At 43.0% G+C, this 19141-nt stretch overlaps 1 protein-coding gene across 1 annotated transcript in view; it reads right to left on the bottom strand.

The window, feature by feature from the left end:
• The window catches only part of trpm6 (transient receptor potential cation channel, subfamily M, member 6), a 97554-nt gene that overhangs the window by 51976 nt on the left and 26437 nt on the right, over positions 1–19141 (bottom strand). Inside the window, 9 exon segments of the mRNA XM_034169798.1 lie at positions 1852–2026; positions 2171–2295; positions 2298–2421; positions 6125–6253; positions 6459–6614; positions 6741–6845; positions 7233–7432; positions 7435–7460; positions 13234–13505. Of these exon segments, the coding sequence (XP_034025689.1) occupies positions 1852–2026; positions 2171–2295; positions 2298–2421; positions 6125–6253; positions 6459–6614; positions 6741–6845; positions 7233–7432; positions 7435–7460; positions 13234–13505 (1312 nt within the window).

Genomic DNA, 19141 nt, shown 5'->3' with positions numbered 1-19141 from the left:
ACACACACACACACACCCACACACACACACACACACACAAATTAGAACTTTAAGAGTCCAAACATCTGGGGTCTCATGCACAAAGGCTGCGTATGCACAAAAACGTGGCATACATATGTCTCGATGCTAAGGGCCCCTTCACATATAGTGCAAATTTGGTCGATTTGCGCATAAAGTGCACATGAAGCAGGAATCGAGTGCAAAATGTGTAAAATCGTAGCTGCCTCGTATACCTGCTGCTACAACTATTTGCGCACACCAGCGGCTGAAAGACAGAGTGTGCGCTGTGCGAGCCCATCGATCCCTCTTGCGGCAGGTGTCTGCCAAATTCCAACTAACACACATGAACATGTAACACCATTCGTTTGGCACTTAGAAAATGTGTGGCCATTCATACGATAACATGACAACAGTCAGCAGACGATCACTGTCGAGCTGGATGTGAAATTTGTATAAGTGCCCCATGACTGTGAAGGTGCCGAGTGTACATGTGGCATGCCAGAGTGTTGGCTCCCCCCACAACACGTGTGCATGTGTTTCGCGCTCCCGCCGCTCCCCCCAACACATCTGTGTGTGTGGTCCCCCCCGCACAGGTGAGGCATCTCTCATCTGATCACAGAGTGACATCTTGGTCTGTGTGCTGACAGGATAGGTCAGCCAGCCCACAGCCAGCTGTGGGCTGGCTGCCCACAGCTGTTGAGACATCTCTGGTTCTGGACATCAAAGTTGCAGCACACATCCCGTGTTTTAACGGACATGCGCGTGCATGTGCTTGTGTGGAAATACATAAAAATGGACCGTCAGTCCATTTGGACACGCAGCAGGCGATCTGAATGTCACGTCTGACAGGACACACGTGTCGGGCTGTGAGAGCTGTGAGCGGCGTGCCGCAGGACCAGGATAACCCAACATGTGACAAATATGCCACTTTCAGTCATGTATCAGCAGAAATACACCTTACCAAACACCGTTTGGTCAGTTATCACAGTGCTTTTTTTTTTTTTTTTAGAAAATACATTTATCTGCTTGTTGATTTTAACCATTCCATGGTCCTGTGACAGTGATTGTAGCACAGTGGCAAAGTTTCTGTCTGGTAATCAGAGTGTGTGGGTTCAAATCCTGTGCATGGCATTGTTTTCTTAAATTTAACCAGGGTTATTTAACTGCGGGTTCTGTATTGCTTCCCCTTTTATGTATTATATATCAACCCAGTGATATTCATTAATTATACAGCTGGTTTTTATTTTATTTTCCTCCACATCAGCGGCACGATGTGGTGCACCTCATCCCAAGCTGTTCGCATGTGTTTTGATTTGGAATAGAATGTGCAGTGTTCCCAATGCATTTGCATTTTGGGGGGGAAAAAAGCTATTATAAGGATCGTGAGCTTTACTCACTTTTTTAAGCATACTGCTATTATTTTGCACACAAATGTACATAACTCTTTATGTTGCTCTTCATATATTAATTTGTCTCAGGATATGATTTGGCACAAAACACCAAAGACAAGGAATCAACTGCAAAGAGAAAATAGTTTCACTTGAGTGAGCTGATTGGATTCTCTTCTGAACATTTCAGCCACGCTTACACTCAACATCAATATTTTGTTAAAAGTAAGTATGTTATGATGTCTATGACTGACAGGTTTGACTCTTTGTGAAACTTTACCTTATTAAAATTTTTACTTTGCTTCATATGTAAGTTTCCTTCTGCACTAAACATACGTGCCACAGGAATACGTCATCATGATGTCTAGCATATTTCCATAAATGAGCATGTAGTATAATCAAAAAACAAATTTCAATCTTTAAAATCAAATAACAATTTAGTGGTTTCCACTCAACTACTGACCATCTATTTCTCCTGCATAGACTTCTCCAAAAATCATCCAGTAGGGCTGGAAGACAACATCTCTTGCAAGACTCCAAGACGGTTCCTCGTCTGGTGACATGATGGCCTTCCTGGACAGTCCAAAGCTAAGCAGCACTATCACCATCATCACCACGATGAAGAACATGTTTGAGGTCTGGACAGGCAGAGGAAGTTCAGACAGCTAAGAGAAAGTGCAAGCTCTGTTGTTCCATTTTGAACATTCAAAACTTTCATTAAGGAATCACACTAGTTTTTATATCACTCTGCCCATCCTACACACACACAATAAAATACGTACCATCTTGATGATCATAGTGAGGTAAGGGCCAGCATGTTGGTTTACAGCCAGCAGGTCCAACACCCTGACAAACCAGAAGATTATGTCCAGACAGTAGCAAATACGTCCAGTTCTCCTGTAGGGTCAGCTTGCAAACGCATCACCAATCCCACCAAGAAGAGGAGGATGGCAATGAAGTCTGATATATTCCAGTACTCGGAGAACCAAATCTTCAACTTTTGGCTCAGCTTCCTTGGCTCTGACATTAATACCTAACCAACAGGTACACATGAAAATTCAGTAAGGTATATCTTCTATTATACATTCCAATTCGAAGGTAGAACTCTACTAGTGTATACTGAAGCATATCTAAATATCTAAAACAAAAGAGAAGTGATGACATGTTCATATTACTACCTCAGTTTCTAATAGCAAATCTGCTTAAGTCATATTAACCTGCACTATTTCTAATTTAATTTTAAAATATGTTTGATTCGATTTTTTTTGATGACCACCAACCACTTACTTAGGCAATGACTGGAGGTCTTTGATACTAGATACTATGATACTGAAGCAGCAGGACCTTCGTTGGCTGGGACGACGGTGGGGATCGAACCCACGCGGCTCACACAAAAGGACCGTTCCTCTACCAGGTCAGCCAAAGGGGAACTCCCCGTTAGCCAAGCTAGTGGAACATCTTTTCAATTGGGACCCGGGACTTTCATCCCGCTACAATACTATGTGGTTGCTAGTTGTGTTTTCTCTGTCTTTTCATGTTTGACAATTCTTTGTTTGTACTTTGTTTTTTATTTGGTAGTATGCCAAAGTAGTTGGTCATCCCTCTCTGAGCATGCCTGCTTAAAGTTTCTTCCCAAAAATTATGAAAACAGCTGAGGAAGTTTTTTGTTCAAACTGTTGCCAAAATGCTTGCTCAGGAGGTGTGTAAGGTTAGAACTTAATCTTGTGAAACACGATGGGACAACTTACGTTGGATGGAATGGAATGGAACTGAATTGAGTATGTGTAATATTGTTCATATTTTAAACATATTGTACATATTTACATATGGGTAATTTATATGTAAATTAAGCAAATGTTTCCCATGGTGCATAGTCCTCTATGGCACAAACTGCCCACAAGCATGTCTTTGGTCCTGCTGTACGATTCTGGTTTTGGTGTTAAACTATTTGTAACCTACAAATACATTTATTTCTACTCTACTTTTCTCCCTGGACACCAACAGCTGCACCTCCAGTCAACACTCTGTGAAGCTTGTGGACGATACAACCCTCAATGGACTCATCTCTGATGGGGACGAGTCTGCCTACAGACATATGATCAACCACCTGGTGTCTTGGTGCAGACAGAACAATCTGGAGTGCAACACAGTCAAGACAGTGGAGATGGCTGTTGACTTGAAAAAGAACTCAGTTCTGGCCACCCCCATCACCCTGTGTGACTCCCCAGTCATCATTGTGGAGTCCTTCCGCTACATAGGGATCGCCATCACCCAGGACCTCAAGTGGGAGCTGAAAGTCAGTTCTCTCACCAACAGAGGATGTACTTTGTGTGGCAGCTGAGGAAGTTCAACCTGTCAAAAACAATGATGATGAACTTCTACACTGCCATCACTGAGTCCATCATCTCTTCTTCCATTACGGTCTGGTACGTTGCTGCCACTGCTATGGACAGGAGCAGACTGCAGCGTATCGTCCACACAGTAGAGAAAGTGATCGACTGTAGTCTGCCATCCCTACAGGACCAGTACACCTCCAGGGCGCTGAGGCGAGCACGGAAGATTGTGGCTGACCCCTCCCACCCAGGACACAAACTTTTTGTCATCCTCCCCTCTGGCAGATGGAAAGGTGCATCAGGACCAAAACCTCACGACACAAAAACAGCTTCTTTCCATCCGCAGCAAGACTAATAAATAATGGCAGAGACTCCCACTTACCCTGCACCCCCCCCCCCCCCCCCCACCACCACCACCACCACCACACTACCATAAAGCACAGATTGGTCATCCCTGCACTGAAATGTACTGTACTTCAATCACCTGTTTTTGCACAGTCCCATTTCATTATGTTATACTTATTTAACAGCGAATATAGTTTTGCCTATTTGACTTTTTTACTTCTTACAGAAGTGTTTCTTTTCTTTTCTTTTCTTATTGTTTATGCACCAATAATGCCAGATCAAATTCCTTGTACAACCCCTGGCAAAAATTATGGAATCACCGGCCTCGGAGGATGTTCATTCAGTTGTTTAATTTTGTAGAAAAAAAGCAGATCACAGACATGACACAAAACTAAAGTCATTTTAAATGGCAACTTTCTGGCTTTAAGAAACACTATAAGAAATCAGGAAAAAAAAATTGTGGCAGTCAGTAACGGTTACTTTTTTAGACCAAGCAGAGGGAAAAAAAATATGGAATCACTCAATTCGAGGAAAAAATTATGGAATCATGAAAAACAAAAGAACGCTCCAACACATCACTAGTATTTTGTTGCACCACCTCTGGCTTTTATAACAGCTTGCAGTCTCTGAGGCATGGACTTAATGAGTGACAAACAGTACTCTTCATCAATCTGGCTCCAACTTTCTCTGATTGCTGTTGCCAGATCAGCTTTGCAGGTTGGAGCCTTGTCATGGACCATTTTCTTCAACTTCCACCAAAGATTTTCAATTGGATTAAGATCCGGCTATTTGCAGGCCATGACATTGACCCTATGTGTCTTTTTGCAAGGAATGTTTTCACAGTTTTTGCTCTATGGCAAGATGCATTATCATCTTGAAAAATGACTTCATCATCCCCAAATATCCTTTCAATTGATGGGATAAGAAAAGTGTCCAAAATATCAATGTAAACTTGTGCATTTATTGATGATGTAATGACAGCCATCTCCCCAGTGCCTTTACCTGACATGCAGCCCCATGTCATCAGTGACTGTGGAAATTTACATGTTCTCTTCAGGCAGTCATCTTTATAAATCTCATTGGAACGGCACCAAACAAAAGTTCCAGCATCATCACCTTGCCCAATGCAGATTCAAGATTCATCACTGAATATGACTTTCATCCAGTCATCCACAGTCCACGATTGCTTTTCTTTAGCCCATTGTAACCTTGTTTTTTTCTGTTTAGGTGTTAATGATGGCTTTCGTTTAGCTTCTCTGTATGTAAATCCCATTTCCTTTAGGCGGTTTCTTACAGTTCGGTCACAGACGTTGACTCCAGTTTCCTCCCATTCGTTCCTCATTTGTTTTTGTTGTGCATTTTCGATTTTTGAGACATATTGCTTTAAGTTTTCTGTCTTGACGCTTTGATGTCTTCCTTGGTCTAACAGTATGTTTGCCTTTAACAACCTTCCCATGTGTTGTATTTGGTCCAGAGTTTAGACACAGCTGACTGTGAACAACCAACATCTTTTGCAACATTGCGTGATGATTTACCCTCTTTTAAGAGTTTGATAATCCTCTCCTTTGTTTCAATGACATCTCTCGTGTTGGAGCCGTGATTCATGTCAGTCCACTTGGTGCAACAGCTCTCCAAGGTGTGATCACTCCTTTTTAGATGCAGACTAACGAGCAGATCTGATCTGATGCGGGTGTTAGTTTTGGGGATGAAAATTTACCGGGTGATTCCATAATTTATTCCTCAGAATAGTGAGTCCATATTTTTTTCCCTCTGCTTGGTCTAAAAAAGTAACTGTTACTGACTGCCACAATTATTTTTCCTGATTTCTTATAGTGTTTCTTAAAGCCAGAAAGTTGCCATTTGAAATGACTTTAGTTTTGTGTCATGTCTGTGATCTGCTTTTTTTTCTACAAAATTAAACAACTGAATGAACATCCTCCGAGGCCGGTGATTCCATAATTATTGCCAGGGGTTGTATGTGTGAACTTACTCAGCAGTAAATTAAATTCTGATTAAATTATTCTGTATTATAAGTTGAAAGATCATCAGCTCTCTCACCTCTCTCATCTTCTCTGCTGCAGTGGACAATATGTATACTATGACAAGTGACTCCTGGACACTGGGTTGATCTTCCATCTTCACCAAGACGGTATAGGAGAACAACATCAGAAAAGCTAAGTAGGACATCTATAGTGGAGGTACAGCAAAAGAAGAAAAAGGTCAAATTTTGAAATTAAAATAATCTTGCACCAGTCACCTAAAATGAAGATAAGGATTTGCAACAGTCCAGTATCAAAAAAGTAATAAATACATGCTGCATCGGGGCAAAGCAGAATCTCTAAGATGACAGCTTTACAGTTATCACGAATGGGCCAATGTGCACTCCACCTACTGTATGGAACCAGAACTTGACAACAGGTGCTGTGTAGAATTCATAAACTCTTGTGAGCCATGACAATGACTGCAACATCAGCAAGGTGATGCTTTGTGGCCCTGCACTGTGCCCCGATTCGGAAGATGATTGTCCACGCTGTGCACGATGATGGCCCTACCACAGAAGAAAAGAAAACTCAAGATTCCAGTTTTTCTATCCACTGGAAAAAGAAAACTTACCAGTAATCATGTACCAAGTTATTTATTTCTTTTTTGGTTGATCCTGGTGTCTGAGAGTCACGTCAAAGAGGGACGCCTCATGGGACTGTGGAACATGACACATTTCAGCTTGGCTTTTAAAGTCTAGCAGCAAGATGGCAGGTGGCAGCAGAAGACTCAGAATGATCTGAAAGAAAGGGTGCACATGGATACACATAGATAAACATTTCTGAGCATATTAGCGACAATGTCATTATATACAGAGTTATATCCCTGCTAGCATAGAACATAACAGCAACACTGCTGGGAGGTTGCAATCCGGTTGCTCCAGAAGTAACGTTGTGTCCACGTGGTAGCAACATGGACACAACGTTACTTCAGTTTAGCAATGTTGCAGTTACGTTCTGTGCTAGCTGGGATCAATTTACCAGGGTAACTACAGTGAGCTTTGTTGATATTTTGAGTATTTCTACCGTGAGTGGTCAAAAATCCCTTTCAGTGCTTATCTGTTTCTTTCATAGCGGACAATTAATAAGCTAATACTTCTTCAGATCATGCAAATTACTCTGTTTACCTTCAGAAATGAGTTCTTCCTCATGTTGAGTGCACCAGTCCACAGATCTGTGAGAAGGGTTTGAGTGCAGGAGTGTGAAACGAATGGTCTGTGGCCTGAGGAGACAGCCATCTGCAGACAGGTGAAGTGGCTCCATGCCTCCATCTCAGAAGTCAGCAGCTTCATGGCCATCTTCTCATTCTGACGAAATGCACAATCGGCACATCCACCGCCAGCTGCCCAAACTCACTGATAAACAAACACATGCTTAAAATACATTCTACACCAAAATATAAACCCATACAGTATTTTGACTTTTGATTTCAGGACAACAACAGAGATGTGGTTTCATTGCAGGCTTTCAGAGTTCATTTGAGTGAATATTCATCCAAACGTAGTGTTGGAGGTTTGTGGTGTTCAAATTACAACCATTTTTATTTGAACCCTCAGTTTAGGGGATCAAAAATATAACCAAAAACAGGGTTGCCAACTCTCACATATCTGGCATGATACTCGCGCTTTCAGCATCAAGCTCATGCTCTCACACACAAGCAAAAAATGTCACGCCAAAACAAAAATATCTCCTGTTAATTTTCTGTTGAGGACAAGATTAGAGTACACCAGACTACAGCACATTGTTTCTTAATGAAAGGAGAGAAGTTTAAGACTCACACCCAAAACAGCAGTTAGCATCTCCTGACAATGTTCTGACTGCAGTATTCTCTGATCACTGATTCGCTGAAATCCTTGCACCTGATACCTCAGCTGCGCATGAAAAGTTCAGAGAGAGTTTGAACAAAGCTTCGGAGCTTGTTTCTGAGTCGGCCACGAATGCGTGAGAGAAAGTTTTAGATGGCAAGATAAGCCAATAAATAGCCTAACAAATTGAATAATCTATTGTCTATTAAAATTGGGTCCCTTGTCCCTATAGACGTAGCCTAATCAGTCTAATTGTGTTAGGCCATGGGGCAAAATCTGTCCGGGGCTTAGTTTTTGAGTTCATGGTGACTTTCAAGGGGCAAAAGAATTCCACTTGATTTTGATCTGTAGTAGTCAGGACTATCAGAAAATGCAAAGTTCCTGCAAAAATAGTTGCTCCTTAATTAGTAATTAGCCGTTAATTAGCGGCGTATCCATGAGATGCGAAAACGCCTAAAAAATACAAGGAATGACTTAAAATCAATAGATGACATTTTATTCACATTTTAAAGTAACAGTGAAGTGTCGTAGAGATGTATCACAACAACACATCAACATATTATGTAATATGGAGGTAAAAGGCTGCCCCCTGGTGGTGATATCATGAAGGACACAGTGAACTTCCGTGCATCGCGGCGGTGCCGCATGGCGCAAAGCAACGCCGTGATGAAGCCTCACGGGACATGTTCTGGCATGTCCAGGCACATCCACAATTTCTCGGATAATCATTCGATGGAAAAACCACCGACAGCTGTCTGAACGCCATCTCAAACCCATCCTGTGATACCAAAACGGAGGTGTTCCTTTGTCTCGCTCCATCAGCAAATCGGTCGTGACGTGCGAAGCCTCCGCTCGGCTTTCCATGACAAAATCTCTTGTTAAAAGTGAAATCTGCCCTAAAATGGCTGATGTCCAGCTCTTGTGATAACCAGAGAAAGTGCACACGACGGTCTCGGATCCACAGAGCCATCCGTTTAGATCTGCTGGTTTGTGGCTCTCGATGGCGGCATGGAGCGTGGCACGCCGAGCGTCCTTAAAGCCATCCTTAAAGCTGTCCTTAAAGCTGTAGTAACAGTCCTTATTCTCTGTGAAGCCCATTAAATTTTCACCGAAAGCCAGATACATTTTTCGAATGGTTTCCAGCTGCCAGTCTCTAACAGTTTCTGAAAAAATTCTGATGGAAAAGAAGCCCAAATCATTCCGCCATTTCCTGACAATGAAAATCCGCTGAGGGGGCTGGACCACTCTTCACTCAAAGCCTGCTCACAGGCGAATGACGCAACCGACAGGCGTGGAAAAACTCACGCATGCGCACGAGGGTTCAAGCTTGTCTGACGCAATCACATGTGATTCAAATCCATATGGTTTTTGAAAAAATAAAAAGGTCGGTTTCTTTTCTAATAGACCTCGTACATTGGTTTAAACTGACAGTAGACATATCATTCCACAGACCCTGAAGCAAGGTGGATATTACATTATTGGAAATCAGGGATATGCTCCAAAATGCCCCTGGACAAAATTATGGTGTACCAAAATCAGAAGAATTTTCAAAGAAAAAAATTTCTGTTTTTTCCCGCCGTGGCAGAAAAACATTGCATCAAGAAATTATTAATGGAAAGGACATAGCTTCTGCTAGAAACAGTTTGCCAATAATTTTTGTAGATTTCTGGTGAATTCTCAAATCAATAAAAATATTTCACATTGCAAAAGCCATATAACCTCTCAAAGGGTGGGCCAGAATGGTAAATTAAGTTGAAATGGGCAACTCGTTGTTGAGTAATGAGTAAAAGTTTAGCACTGAGTTGCTCCTCTTGACCATGTCTTTATTCATCATCATCTGAATCAGAGTGTTGTGAAAGTGTAGGTACACGGACCCACAACAGGGGGTGTAATGAACGGACAATGGAGAAAGGTGAATAACAAGTTTTACTGTTGTGAAACGAGCACAACGAATACAACAATTAACAATTTGGGGTCGAATCCGCTGGTGTCGTGTGGGCAGGCTCGAAGGTAGGAGACGTCCGTCTCAGTCGAACCGGAACCACTCAGATCTCCTCTGCCACCGAACCCTGGAAATACTGGAACCGCCAAGTCCCGAATTCCCAGGTGGCCACTGCCTCCGCTCGTCGGATCCGGTACTGCTGGCGGGAGAGAGCAACAACACACAGGTGTGGATGCGACAGCACCCAGTAACTGAGAGGGGAAGAGCCGCCTCCACCTCTTGTCAATATATAGCAGGAAGGTGAGTACTTATCCAAGCAATTTAGCTATTAGTAGTCAGCAGTCCTGAAAAGGTTTAACAAGTTTTAGCTGGTTATTCAGAATATGAATGCAGAGAACGTTACCTCAGTCTTAAGGCGATATCTCGGCACTGAGGTGGAGACGCCGTCCTGATGATATACCCCCGGGCTGAGTGGAGTCAGCTGTGTCCAGTAATGGGTGACAGCTGTCACCCTGACTGCTCTCGTACGGCGGCGGCGCCCTCTGGTGCCTGGAGCCCGCACTCCAGGCAGGGCGCCCTCTGGTGGTGGTGGGCCAGCAGTACCTCCTCTTCAGCGGCCCACACAACACAAGAGTTGGATTCTGAATCAGATGCTCTCTCACTTTCTGGTTTCCTGTTTGTACAAATCTCAGGTAGACATCTGCACAAGTCAGTGCACGGCAAATTCATTTTGCTGCAAGAGCACACACCCTTGCAACCACCCTTATGACGTGCTTTTTGTTGTGCGCCATGAGCGGCTCTGTCCCAATGCACAAATTCCTCTGCACATCTTTCATTACAAAATCTCCTGTAACAGTGGAATGTGCTGCAAAAGTGCTGATGTACACCTCTTCCACAATTTCTCTGGTAGTCAGATGACGTCCCGGATCAACACAGCCTTCACTTTGGAAATGATCTGGTCGTTTCAGCCTGTCGATGGCCGCTCGGAGCGCGGCATGCCCTGCGCCGCTGTGGGCCGTCTTTAATCCGGTTGTAATGATCCTTAATCTGTGTGACGCCCAGAGTATCTTCACCGAAAGCCGTCTGAATCTTCCGAATGGTTTCCACCTGGCTGTCTCTCACAGTTTCTGGAAAAATTTGATTCAGCGCTGCTCCAATCGCTCAGCCATTTTCCTGACAATGAAAATCCGACGAGAGGGGTGGACCAGTGCTCATTCAAAGCCTGCCCACAGGCGAATGACGCAACCAACAGGCGTGAAAAAACTCACGCATGCGCACAAAGGTTCAAGCTTGGCTGATGCAAGCCCACATGATTCAAATCCATATAGTTTTTAAAAAAAATAAAAAGGTCGGATCATTTTCTAACAGACCTTGTATGTAACTGCGATATAAAATGTGTAGTAGAGAAGCCTGGTGACGTAACCGGTTTAAAGTAAACTGGGATTTTGTGCTGTCTGAAGATCCTCTGTAGTTTTGTAGGTAATGAGTCATTCACATCATCAGCAGAGTCGTCAAGGGAGCCATCAGGAGAGGGTCTGTCCCATCATTAGGAGGGACAGCTGCCCTGTCATTAGGAGGGTGCTAACTAGAGCACAATAGGTGCTAATTAGAGCTATTGTTTAGTCACTGGCCTATAGCAGTCTGCCTCTCGGTAGGAGGGGTCTGGTTAGGTTTAAAACTCCAGCTTTTGTGACTTCTTGATTATTCTTCTCTACAAGAGTCAAGACAGAATTCAGACCACGAGAGCAAGAATTTTAGCTGAGGAAGCCTCTGCGATTTGAAGCGAAACATCCTCACATCAAGCAACCCAGTCCAGTTGAAGATTCAATCTTCTCTACTATGGAAACCACCTGGACAACCGAGAGCCTACACAGAAAGATATAAAATGTGAAATGTTTGTACAACTGGGGACTGTTATGACTATAGCTGTACAAAATGAAAGGGATTTGGGAGCTTCAAAAGTTTTTATTTAAAAACAAGATCATTTCAGCAGTGTTAGGCTCGGGTCTGTTCCTATTATCTCCAGTTTTGGAGAAGACTCACACGGCACAAAAGCTGCTGGCATATGAAGATAGCATTTGTCCAGCTTGTAAAGAGTTAGATAAACAGCTGCCTCCATCCTTCCTATCTCTCCTAGCAAATTCACTGCAGAAAATGGTTCCGGGGAGCATTAGCATGGCTAAAACCCTTCATGCTCTGGGGGCAAAGCCCCCCCAGTCAGGGCCCTCTTTGTCTCCAGCCATTTTAAGCATTTTTCTTTATTTGCCTCTCATATGAGTGAGAGGCTAATAAAGGCAAATGACTACTGTCCAACTGCATTGACACCTATCATCATAAAATGCTTTGAGAGACTTGTCATGATGCACATCAAGTCCCTGTTGCTTCCTTCATTAGATCCTTTGCAGTTTGCTTACCGTGTCAACCGCTCAATGGACGATACTATATCTATGACCCTTCACTTGGCGCTCACTCATCTGAATAATGACACTTATGTTTGAATCTGTTTATCAACTTCAGTTTTGCATTCAATACTATTATTCCCCAGCATCTGATCGGAAAGTTGACCTTACTGGGCCTGAACACTTCTCTCTGTAATTGGATCCTTGATTTTCTGACTGGGGCCTCAGTCAGTCCAAATCAGATAAAACATCACCAGTACCACCACACTGAGCACTGGGGCCCCCCAGGGCTGTGTGCTCAGTCCATTGCTGTTCTCATGATTGTGCAGCAATACACAAATCAAACCACATCATTAAGTTTGCAGATGATACAACTGTGGTGGGCCTCATCACAAAGAATGATGGGTCAGCATACAGAGATGAAGTGCAAGGATTGACGGTCTGGTGTAAGATCAACAACCTGTTTTTGAATGTGGATAAGGTGAAAGAGATGGTCATTGACTTTAGAAGGACAAGATGTGACAAGTTCCTTGGAGTTCACCTGGCGGAGAATCTCACCTGGTCCCTCAACACCAACATCATAACCAGGAAAGCCCAGCAGTGCATCTACCTTCTGTGAAGGCAGAGGAAGGCATATCTTACAACTTCCATTCTTACCCCATTCTACAACCCCAATTCCAATGAAGTTGGGACGTTGTGTGAAATGTAAATAAAAACAGAATACGATTTGCAAATCCTCTTCAACCTATATTCATTTGAATACACCACAAAGACAAGATATTTAATGTTCAAACTGATAGTTTTTGTGCAAATATTTGCTCATTTTGAAATGGATGCCTGCAACACTGCAAATACTATTCAAAACACGTTAAGGAAACTTCCTGTCACTCTCAATTGTGTAAGCGACGTATATGGTCAAAACTGATGGATCTTAAAATGCTACATTAGTATTACCAACGTTTTTACAGTGACATACACTCACAGTGAGTAGGCTTTGAATCGCTCTGCAGTGTTGTCGTCCATGCTGCTCTGCCGAGCCTCAAAGGCCATGGAGCGATAAAGCTTACAGGCCACTGTAGCTCGAGCCAGCGCTTCCTCATCATACTGCCACAGGAACAATGCCATCTGCTGCCGCTGTTGAAGAACTGCCCACACAAACAGGTCATTGGAGTTGAAGGGAACCAGCAGTGGTGCACTGCTGAGACCAGGAGTTATTGTCATCTCTTGATGTTTTCTATATGAAACATTCTGTTCCTAGATGGGAAAAATGGACAAACACAGGACTAATAAATAACTGTGTAATTTTGCATTTATATATGTTGGAATGCACACAACAACACAGCAGTGAGTCAGTCTCAGATCATTCTTAAGTATTTTTTATGTCCTCATAAAAAAAATCGCAAATTTCAGTGAAATATCATGACATGATTTTAAGACTATATCGACTCACTCTCATGTGAGGATGGTGTCATTCCTGGCACGAGATCTTGTTCCAAAATGGTCTGGTGCCTGACGTAACTATATTGCAAATTAATTTGTGGAAAGAAATTTTATATATACAAAAGTATGTAAACGTTTGAGCACCCCTGATGATTTCCATGATTTTCTTTTATAAATCATTGGTTGTTTGGATCAGCAATTTCAGTTAAATATATCATATAGCAGACAAACTCAGTGATATTTGAGAAGTGAAATGAAGTTTATAGGATTTACAGAAAGTGTGCAATAATTCTTTAAACAAAATTAGGCAGGCACATAAATGTGGGCACCCCAACAGAAAAAATACATCAAGATCCTCCTTTTGCAGTAATAACAGCCTCTAAACACTTCCTATAGCTTCCAATGAGAGTCTGGATTCTGGTTGAAGGTACTTGTATGTTGGACCATTCTTCTTTACAAAACATCTCCAGTTCAGTCAGGTTTGTTGGTTTCTGAGCATGGACAGACCGCTTAAAATCATACTACAGATTTTCAATAATATTCAGGTCTGGGGACTGAGATGGCCATTCCAGAACATTGTATTTGTTCCTCTGCAAGAATGCCTTAGTAGATTCTGAGCAGTGTTTGGGGTTGTTGTCTTGTTGAAAGATCCAGCCCCGGTGCAACTTCAACTTTGTCATTGATTCTTGAACATTGTTCTGAAGAATCTGCTGATACTGACTGGAATCCATGTGACCCTCAACTTTAACAAGATTCCCAGTACCTGCACTGGCCACACAGCACGATGGAACCACCTCCAAATTTTATTGGCGGTATCAAGTGTTTTTCTTGGAATGCTGTGTTCTTTTACAGCCATGCGTAGCGCCCCTTGTTATGTACAAATAACTCAATTTTAGTTTCATCAGTCCACAGCACCTTATTCCAAAATGAGGCTGGCTTGTCCAAATGTGCTTTAGCATACCTCAAGCGACACTGTTTGTGGCGTGTACACAGGAAAGGCTTCCTCTGCATCTACTTGTGCAAAATGCACTGTATAGTTGAACGATGCACAGATATCTGCAGCAAGATCATGTTGTAGGTCTTTGTAGCAGGTCTGTGGGTTGACTATGACTATTCTCACCATCCTTCGCTTCAGCTTATCTGAGATTTTTCTTGGCCTGCCACTTCGGGCCTTCACGAGTACTGTGCATGTGGTCTTCCATTTCCTCACTATGGCCCTCACAGTGGAAACTGACAGCTGAAATCTCTAAGATAGCTTTTTGTATCCTTCCCCTAAACCATGATGTTGAACAATCTTTGTTTTCAGGTCATTTGAGAGTTGTTTAGAGGCTCCCATGTCGCCACTCATTAGAAGAGAAGCAAAGAGGAGAAACATTTTTAAATGGCAAACTTAAATACCCTTTCTCATGATTGGATTCACCTGTGGAAGGAGGTCATGGGTCAATGAGCTTACCAAAACAAATTTGTGTTCCAGCAATTAGTGCTAAATGTATTCAAATCAATAAAATGACAAGGGTGCTCAAATTTATGCACCTGCCTGATTTTGTTTAAATAATTATTGCACACTTTCTGTAAATACTAGAAACTTCATTTCACTTCTCAAATACCAATGTGTTTGTCTGCTATATGATATACATTTTACATTGTGTAAAATGTAAATAAAAACAGAATACAATGATTTGCAAATCCTCTTCAACCTAGGTTATAATCGCCCCATCTTTGCTTGTGAATGGCTGAGCTTTTTGGGGATGCTCCTTTTATACCCATCATGACACTCACCTGTTTCTAATTAGTTGTTCTTTGAGCATTCATCAACTTTTCCAGTCTTTTGTTGCCCTGTCCCAACTTTTTTGAAATGTGTTGCAGGCATCCATTTCAAAATGAGCAAATATTTGCATAAAAACCAAAAAGTCTATCAGTTTAAACATTAGATATCTTGTCTTTGTGGTGTATTCAATTGATTATAGGTTGAAGAGGATTTGCAAATCGTATTCTGTTTTATTTACATTTTACACAACGTCCCAACTTCATTGGAACTGGGGTTGTATTTAACTGAAATTTCTGATCCAGACAACCAATGATTTATAAAAGAAAATCATGAACATTACCAGGGGTAACTTTGCATACAACTGTATGTATATCATTGGTGTGTCATTAGGTATATTCATTGCATTCAGTATAAACATGGAGGTTTAGAATCAAAATGCACACAATCACCTGTTTTCAAGCTTTTAAAACATTAATGTAAATCGATTAAGAGGATGGAAATGTCCCAAATACCTGGGGCCTCATGTACGTGGACTTGCATGGAAACTACTGAAAGTTGGCGTACGCCAAAACCCTGAATCTGGCATAAGCACAAATGTATTCAGATGTATGAAAGTGTGCGTAGGCATGAATCCACGCACGTTTTGTTTGTACATCCCACTGAACGTGGAATTGAGCATGGGACCAAACTCCTCCCTGGCCACGCACCTATTTAAATATCAATTTTATGTAAATTGCCCTTGGATCAGAGAGTCCCACGACGTCACATCAACAACATGAACACAGAAGAAATTATACTACAGATGACTGGAAATTACCTGGAGAGATGCAGGGACAGCAGATCAATCATTTTCCATCTCACCTGTCCTCTGTATCTTCTTCTGTCACACCAACCACCGCATGTCCTCCCTCAGCCCATCCATAAACCTCCTCTTTGGCCTCCCTCTTCTCCTCCTGCCTGGTCGCTCCATCCTCAGCATCCTTCTCCCTATATACGAGGTCTGTTAGAAAAGTATCCGACCTATTTATTTTTTGCAAAAACCTGATGGATTTGAATCACGTGTACTTGCATGAGCCAACCTTGAACCTTCGTGCGCATGCGTGAATTTTTTCACGCCTGTCGATTGCGTCATTTGCTGGTAAGCAGCCTTTGTGTGAGGACGTGTAGTGCTCTCGTCTGATTTTCTTTGCAAGGAAAATGGCGGAACAACTGGAGCAAATTTTGCCAGAAACTGGGCGACAGCCAGGTGGAAACCATTCAGATTATTCAGACGGCTTTCGGTGACAATCCTCTGGGTATCACACAGATTAAGGAGCGGTACAACGGGTTTAAAGACTTCCGCACAACGGTGGAGAGAGAGCCACGCAACGGTGGAGAGCAAGCCACGCTCCGGTCGGCCATCAACATGCAGAAATGACCAGATCATTTCCAAAGTGAACACTGTGGTGATGCGGGACCGTCGTGTGACTATCCCAAAAATTGCGGAAGAGGTGGACATCAGCACTTTTTTGGCACATTCCACTGTGACAGAAGATTTGGCCATGAAAAGAGTCGCAGCAAAATTCATGCCGATGGCTTTGGCACAAAGCTGCTAATGGAGCAAAAGCACCTCCGTGTTGAAGTCTCACAGGACATGCTGTGACATGCCCACCTCTTCCACAATTTCTCAGATAGTCACACGACTGAAAAGCCACCAAAAGCCATCTGAATCTTCCAAATGGTGGAAGAGGTGGGCATAATTTTTTCGGAGTCCAGCATGTCCTGTGAGAATTCAACACAGAGGTGCTTTTGCTCCATCAGCAGCTTCGTGCCGAAGCCATCGGCATGAATTTCGCTGCAACTCTTTTCATGGCCAAATCTTCTGTCACAGTGGAATGTGCCGAAAAAGTGCTGATGTCACCTCTTCCGCAATTTCACGGATAGTCACACGACGGTCCCGCATCACCACAGCATTCACTTTGGAATGATCTGTCATTTCAGCATGTCGATGGCCGACCGGAACGTGGCTCGCTCTCCACCATTGTGCAGACGTCTTTAAACCGGTTGTACCGCTCCTTAATCCTGTGTGATGCCCATAGAATCGTCACCGAAAGCTGTCTGAATAATGCGAATGGTTTCCACCTGGCTGTCACCCAGTTTCTGTCAAAATTTGATGCAGTCGCGCTGCTCCAGTCGCTCCGCCATTTTCCTTGCAAAGAAATCCGATGAGAGACTACACCCATCCTCACACAAAGGCTGCTTACCAGCAAATGACGCAATCGACAGGCGTGAAAAAGTTCACACTTGGGCACAAAGGTACAAGGTTGGCTCATGCAAGCACACGTGATTCAAATCCATCAGGTTTTTGCAAAAAAATAAAAAGGTCGAATACTTTTCTAACAGCCTCATACCCTCGGTCCCTCCTCTGCACATGTCCAACCATCTCAATCTCGCCTCTTGACTTTGTCTCCAAACCGTCCCACTTGAGCTGTTCCTCTGATTTGTTCATTACTAATCTTCTCCATCTCATTACTCCCAAAGAGAATCTCATCATCTTCAGCTCTGCCAACTCCAGCTCTGCCTTGTCTTTTTGTTAGTGCCCACCGTCTGTAAGCCATACAACATAGCTGGTTCTCACTACTGTCTTGTAAACTTTCCCCTTCACTCTTGCAGATATTCCTTCGGTCACAATCACTCCTGCCACCTTTCTCCATCCACTCCACCTTGCCTGCACTCTCTTCTTCATCTCTCTACCACACTCTCCATTACTTTGAACAGTTGACCCCAAATATTTAAACTCAGCTACTTTCACCACTTCACCACTGCTGCTCACAGATCTTCACCTGTTTTCTAAGCCTAGCTTCTACTACTCTTTCCCATAACTTCATGCTGTGGCTGATCAACTTTATGCCTCTGTAATTACTGCAGCTCTGCACATCACCCTTGTTCTTGAAAATAGGAACCAGCACACTTCGTCTCCACTCCTCAGGCATCCTCTCACTTTCCAAGATTTTATTAAACAGTCTGGTTAGAAACTCTACTGCCATCTCTCCTAGACATTTCCATGCCTCCACTGGAATGTCATCTGGACCAACTGGTTTCCACTCTTCATCCTCTTCATAGCAGCCCTCACTTCTTCCTTACTAATCTCTTGTTCTTCCTGATTTACTCTCACCACATCATCCAGCCTTTTCTCTCGCTCATTTTCTTCATTCATCAGCTCTTGAAAATATTCCCTCCACCTTCTCAGCAGACACTCCTCACTTGTCAGCACATTACCATGTGCATCTTTTACCACCCTAACCTGCTGCACATCCTTTCCAGCTCTGTCACTTTGTCTGGCCAATCGGTACGAGTCCTTTTCTCCTTCCTTACTATTCAACTTCTTGTATAGCTCGCAATATGCCTTTTCCTTCGCTTTTGCCACTTCTCTTTTCGCCTTATGCCGCATCTCCTTGTACTCCTGTCTACTTTCTTCATCTCTCTGACTATCCCAAAACGTTTTTGCCAACCTCTTTCTCCTTATGCTTTGCTGGACCTCTTCATTCCACCACCAAGTCTCCTTGTCTTCCTTCCACTGTCCAGATGTCATACCCAGTACTGTCCTAGCTGTCTCCCTCACCACATCTGCAGTACTTTTCCAGTTGTCCAAAATTGCTTCCTCTCCAACCAGTGCTTCTCTCACCTGCTCGCTAAATTTCAC

This window comes from Thalassophryne amazonica, chromosome 5, assembly GCF_902500255.1.
Source record: "Thalassophryne amazonica chromosome 5, fThaAma1.1, whole genome shotgun sequence".
In the NCBI taxonomy this organism is placed as follows: Eukaryota; Metazoa; Chordata; class Actinopteri; order Batrachoidiformes; family Batrachoididae; genus Thalassophryne; species Thalassophryne amazonica.
The sequence above is the reverse complement of the archived record's forward strand: the minus strand, read 5'-3'. Positions and strand labels throughout refer to the sequence as shown.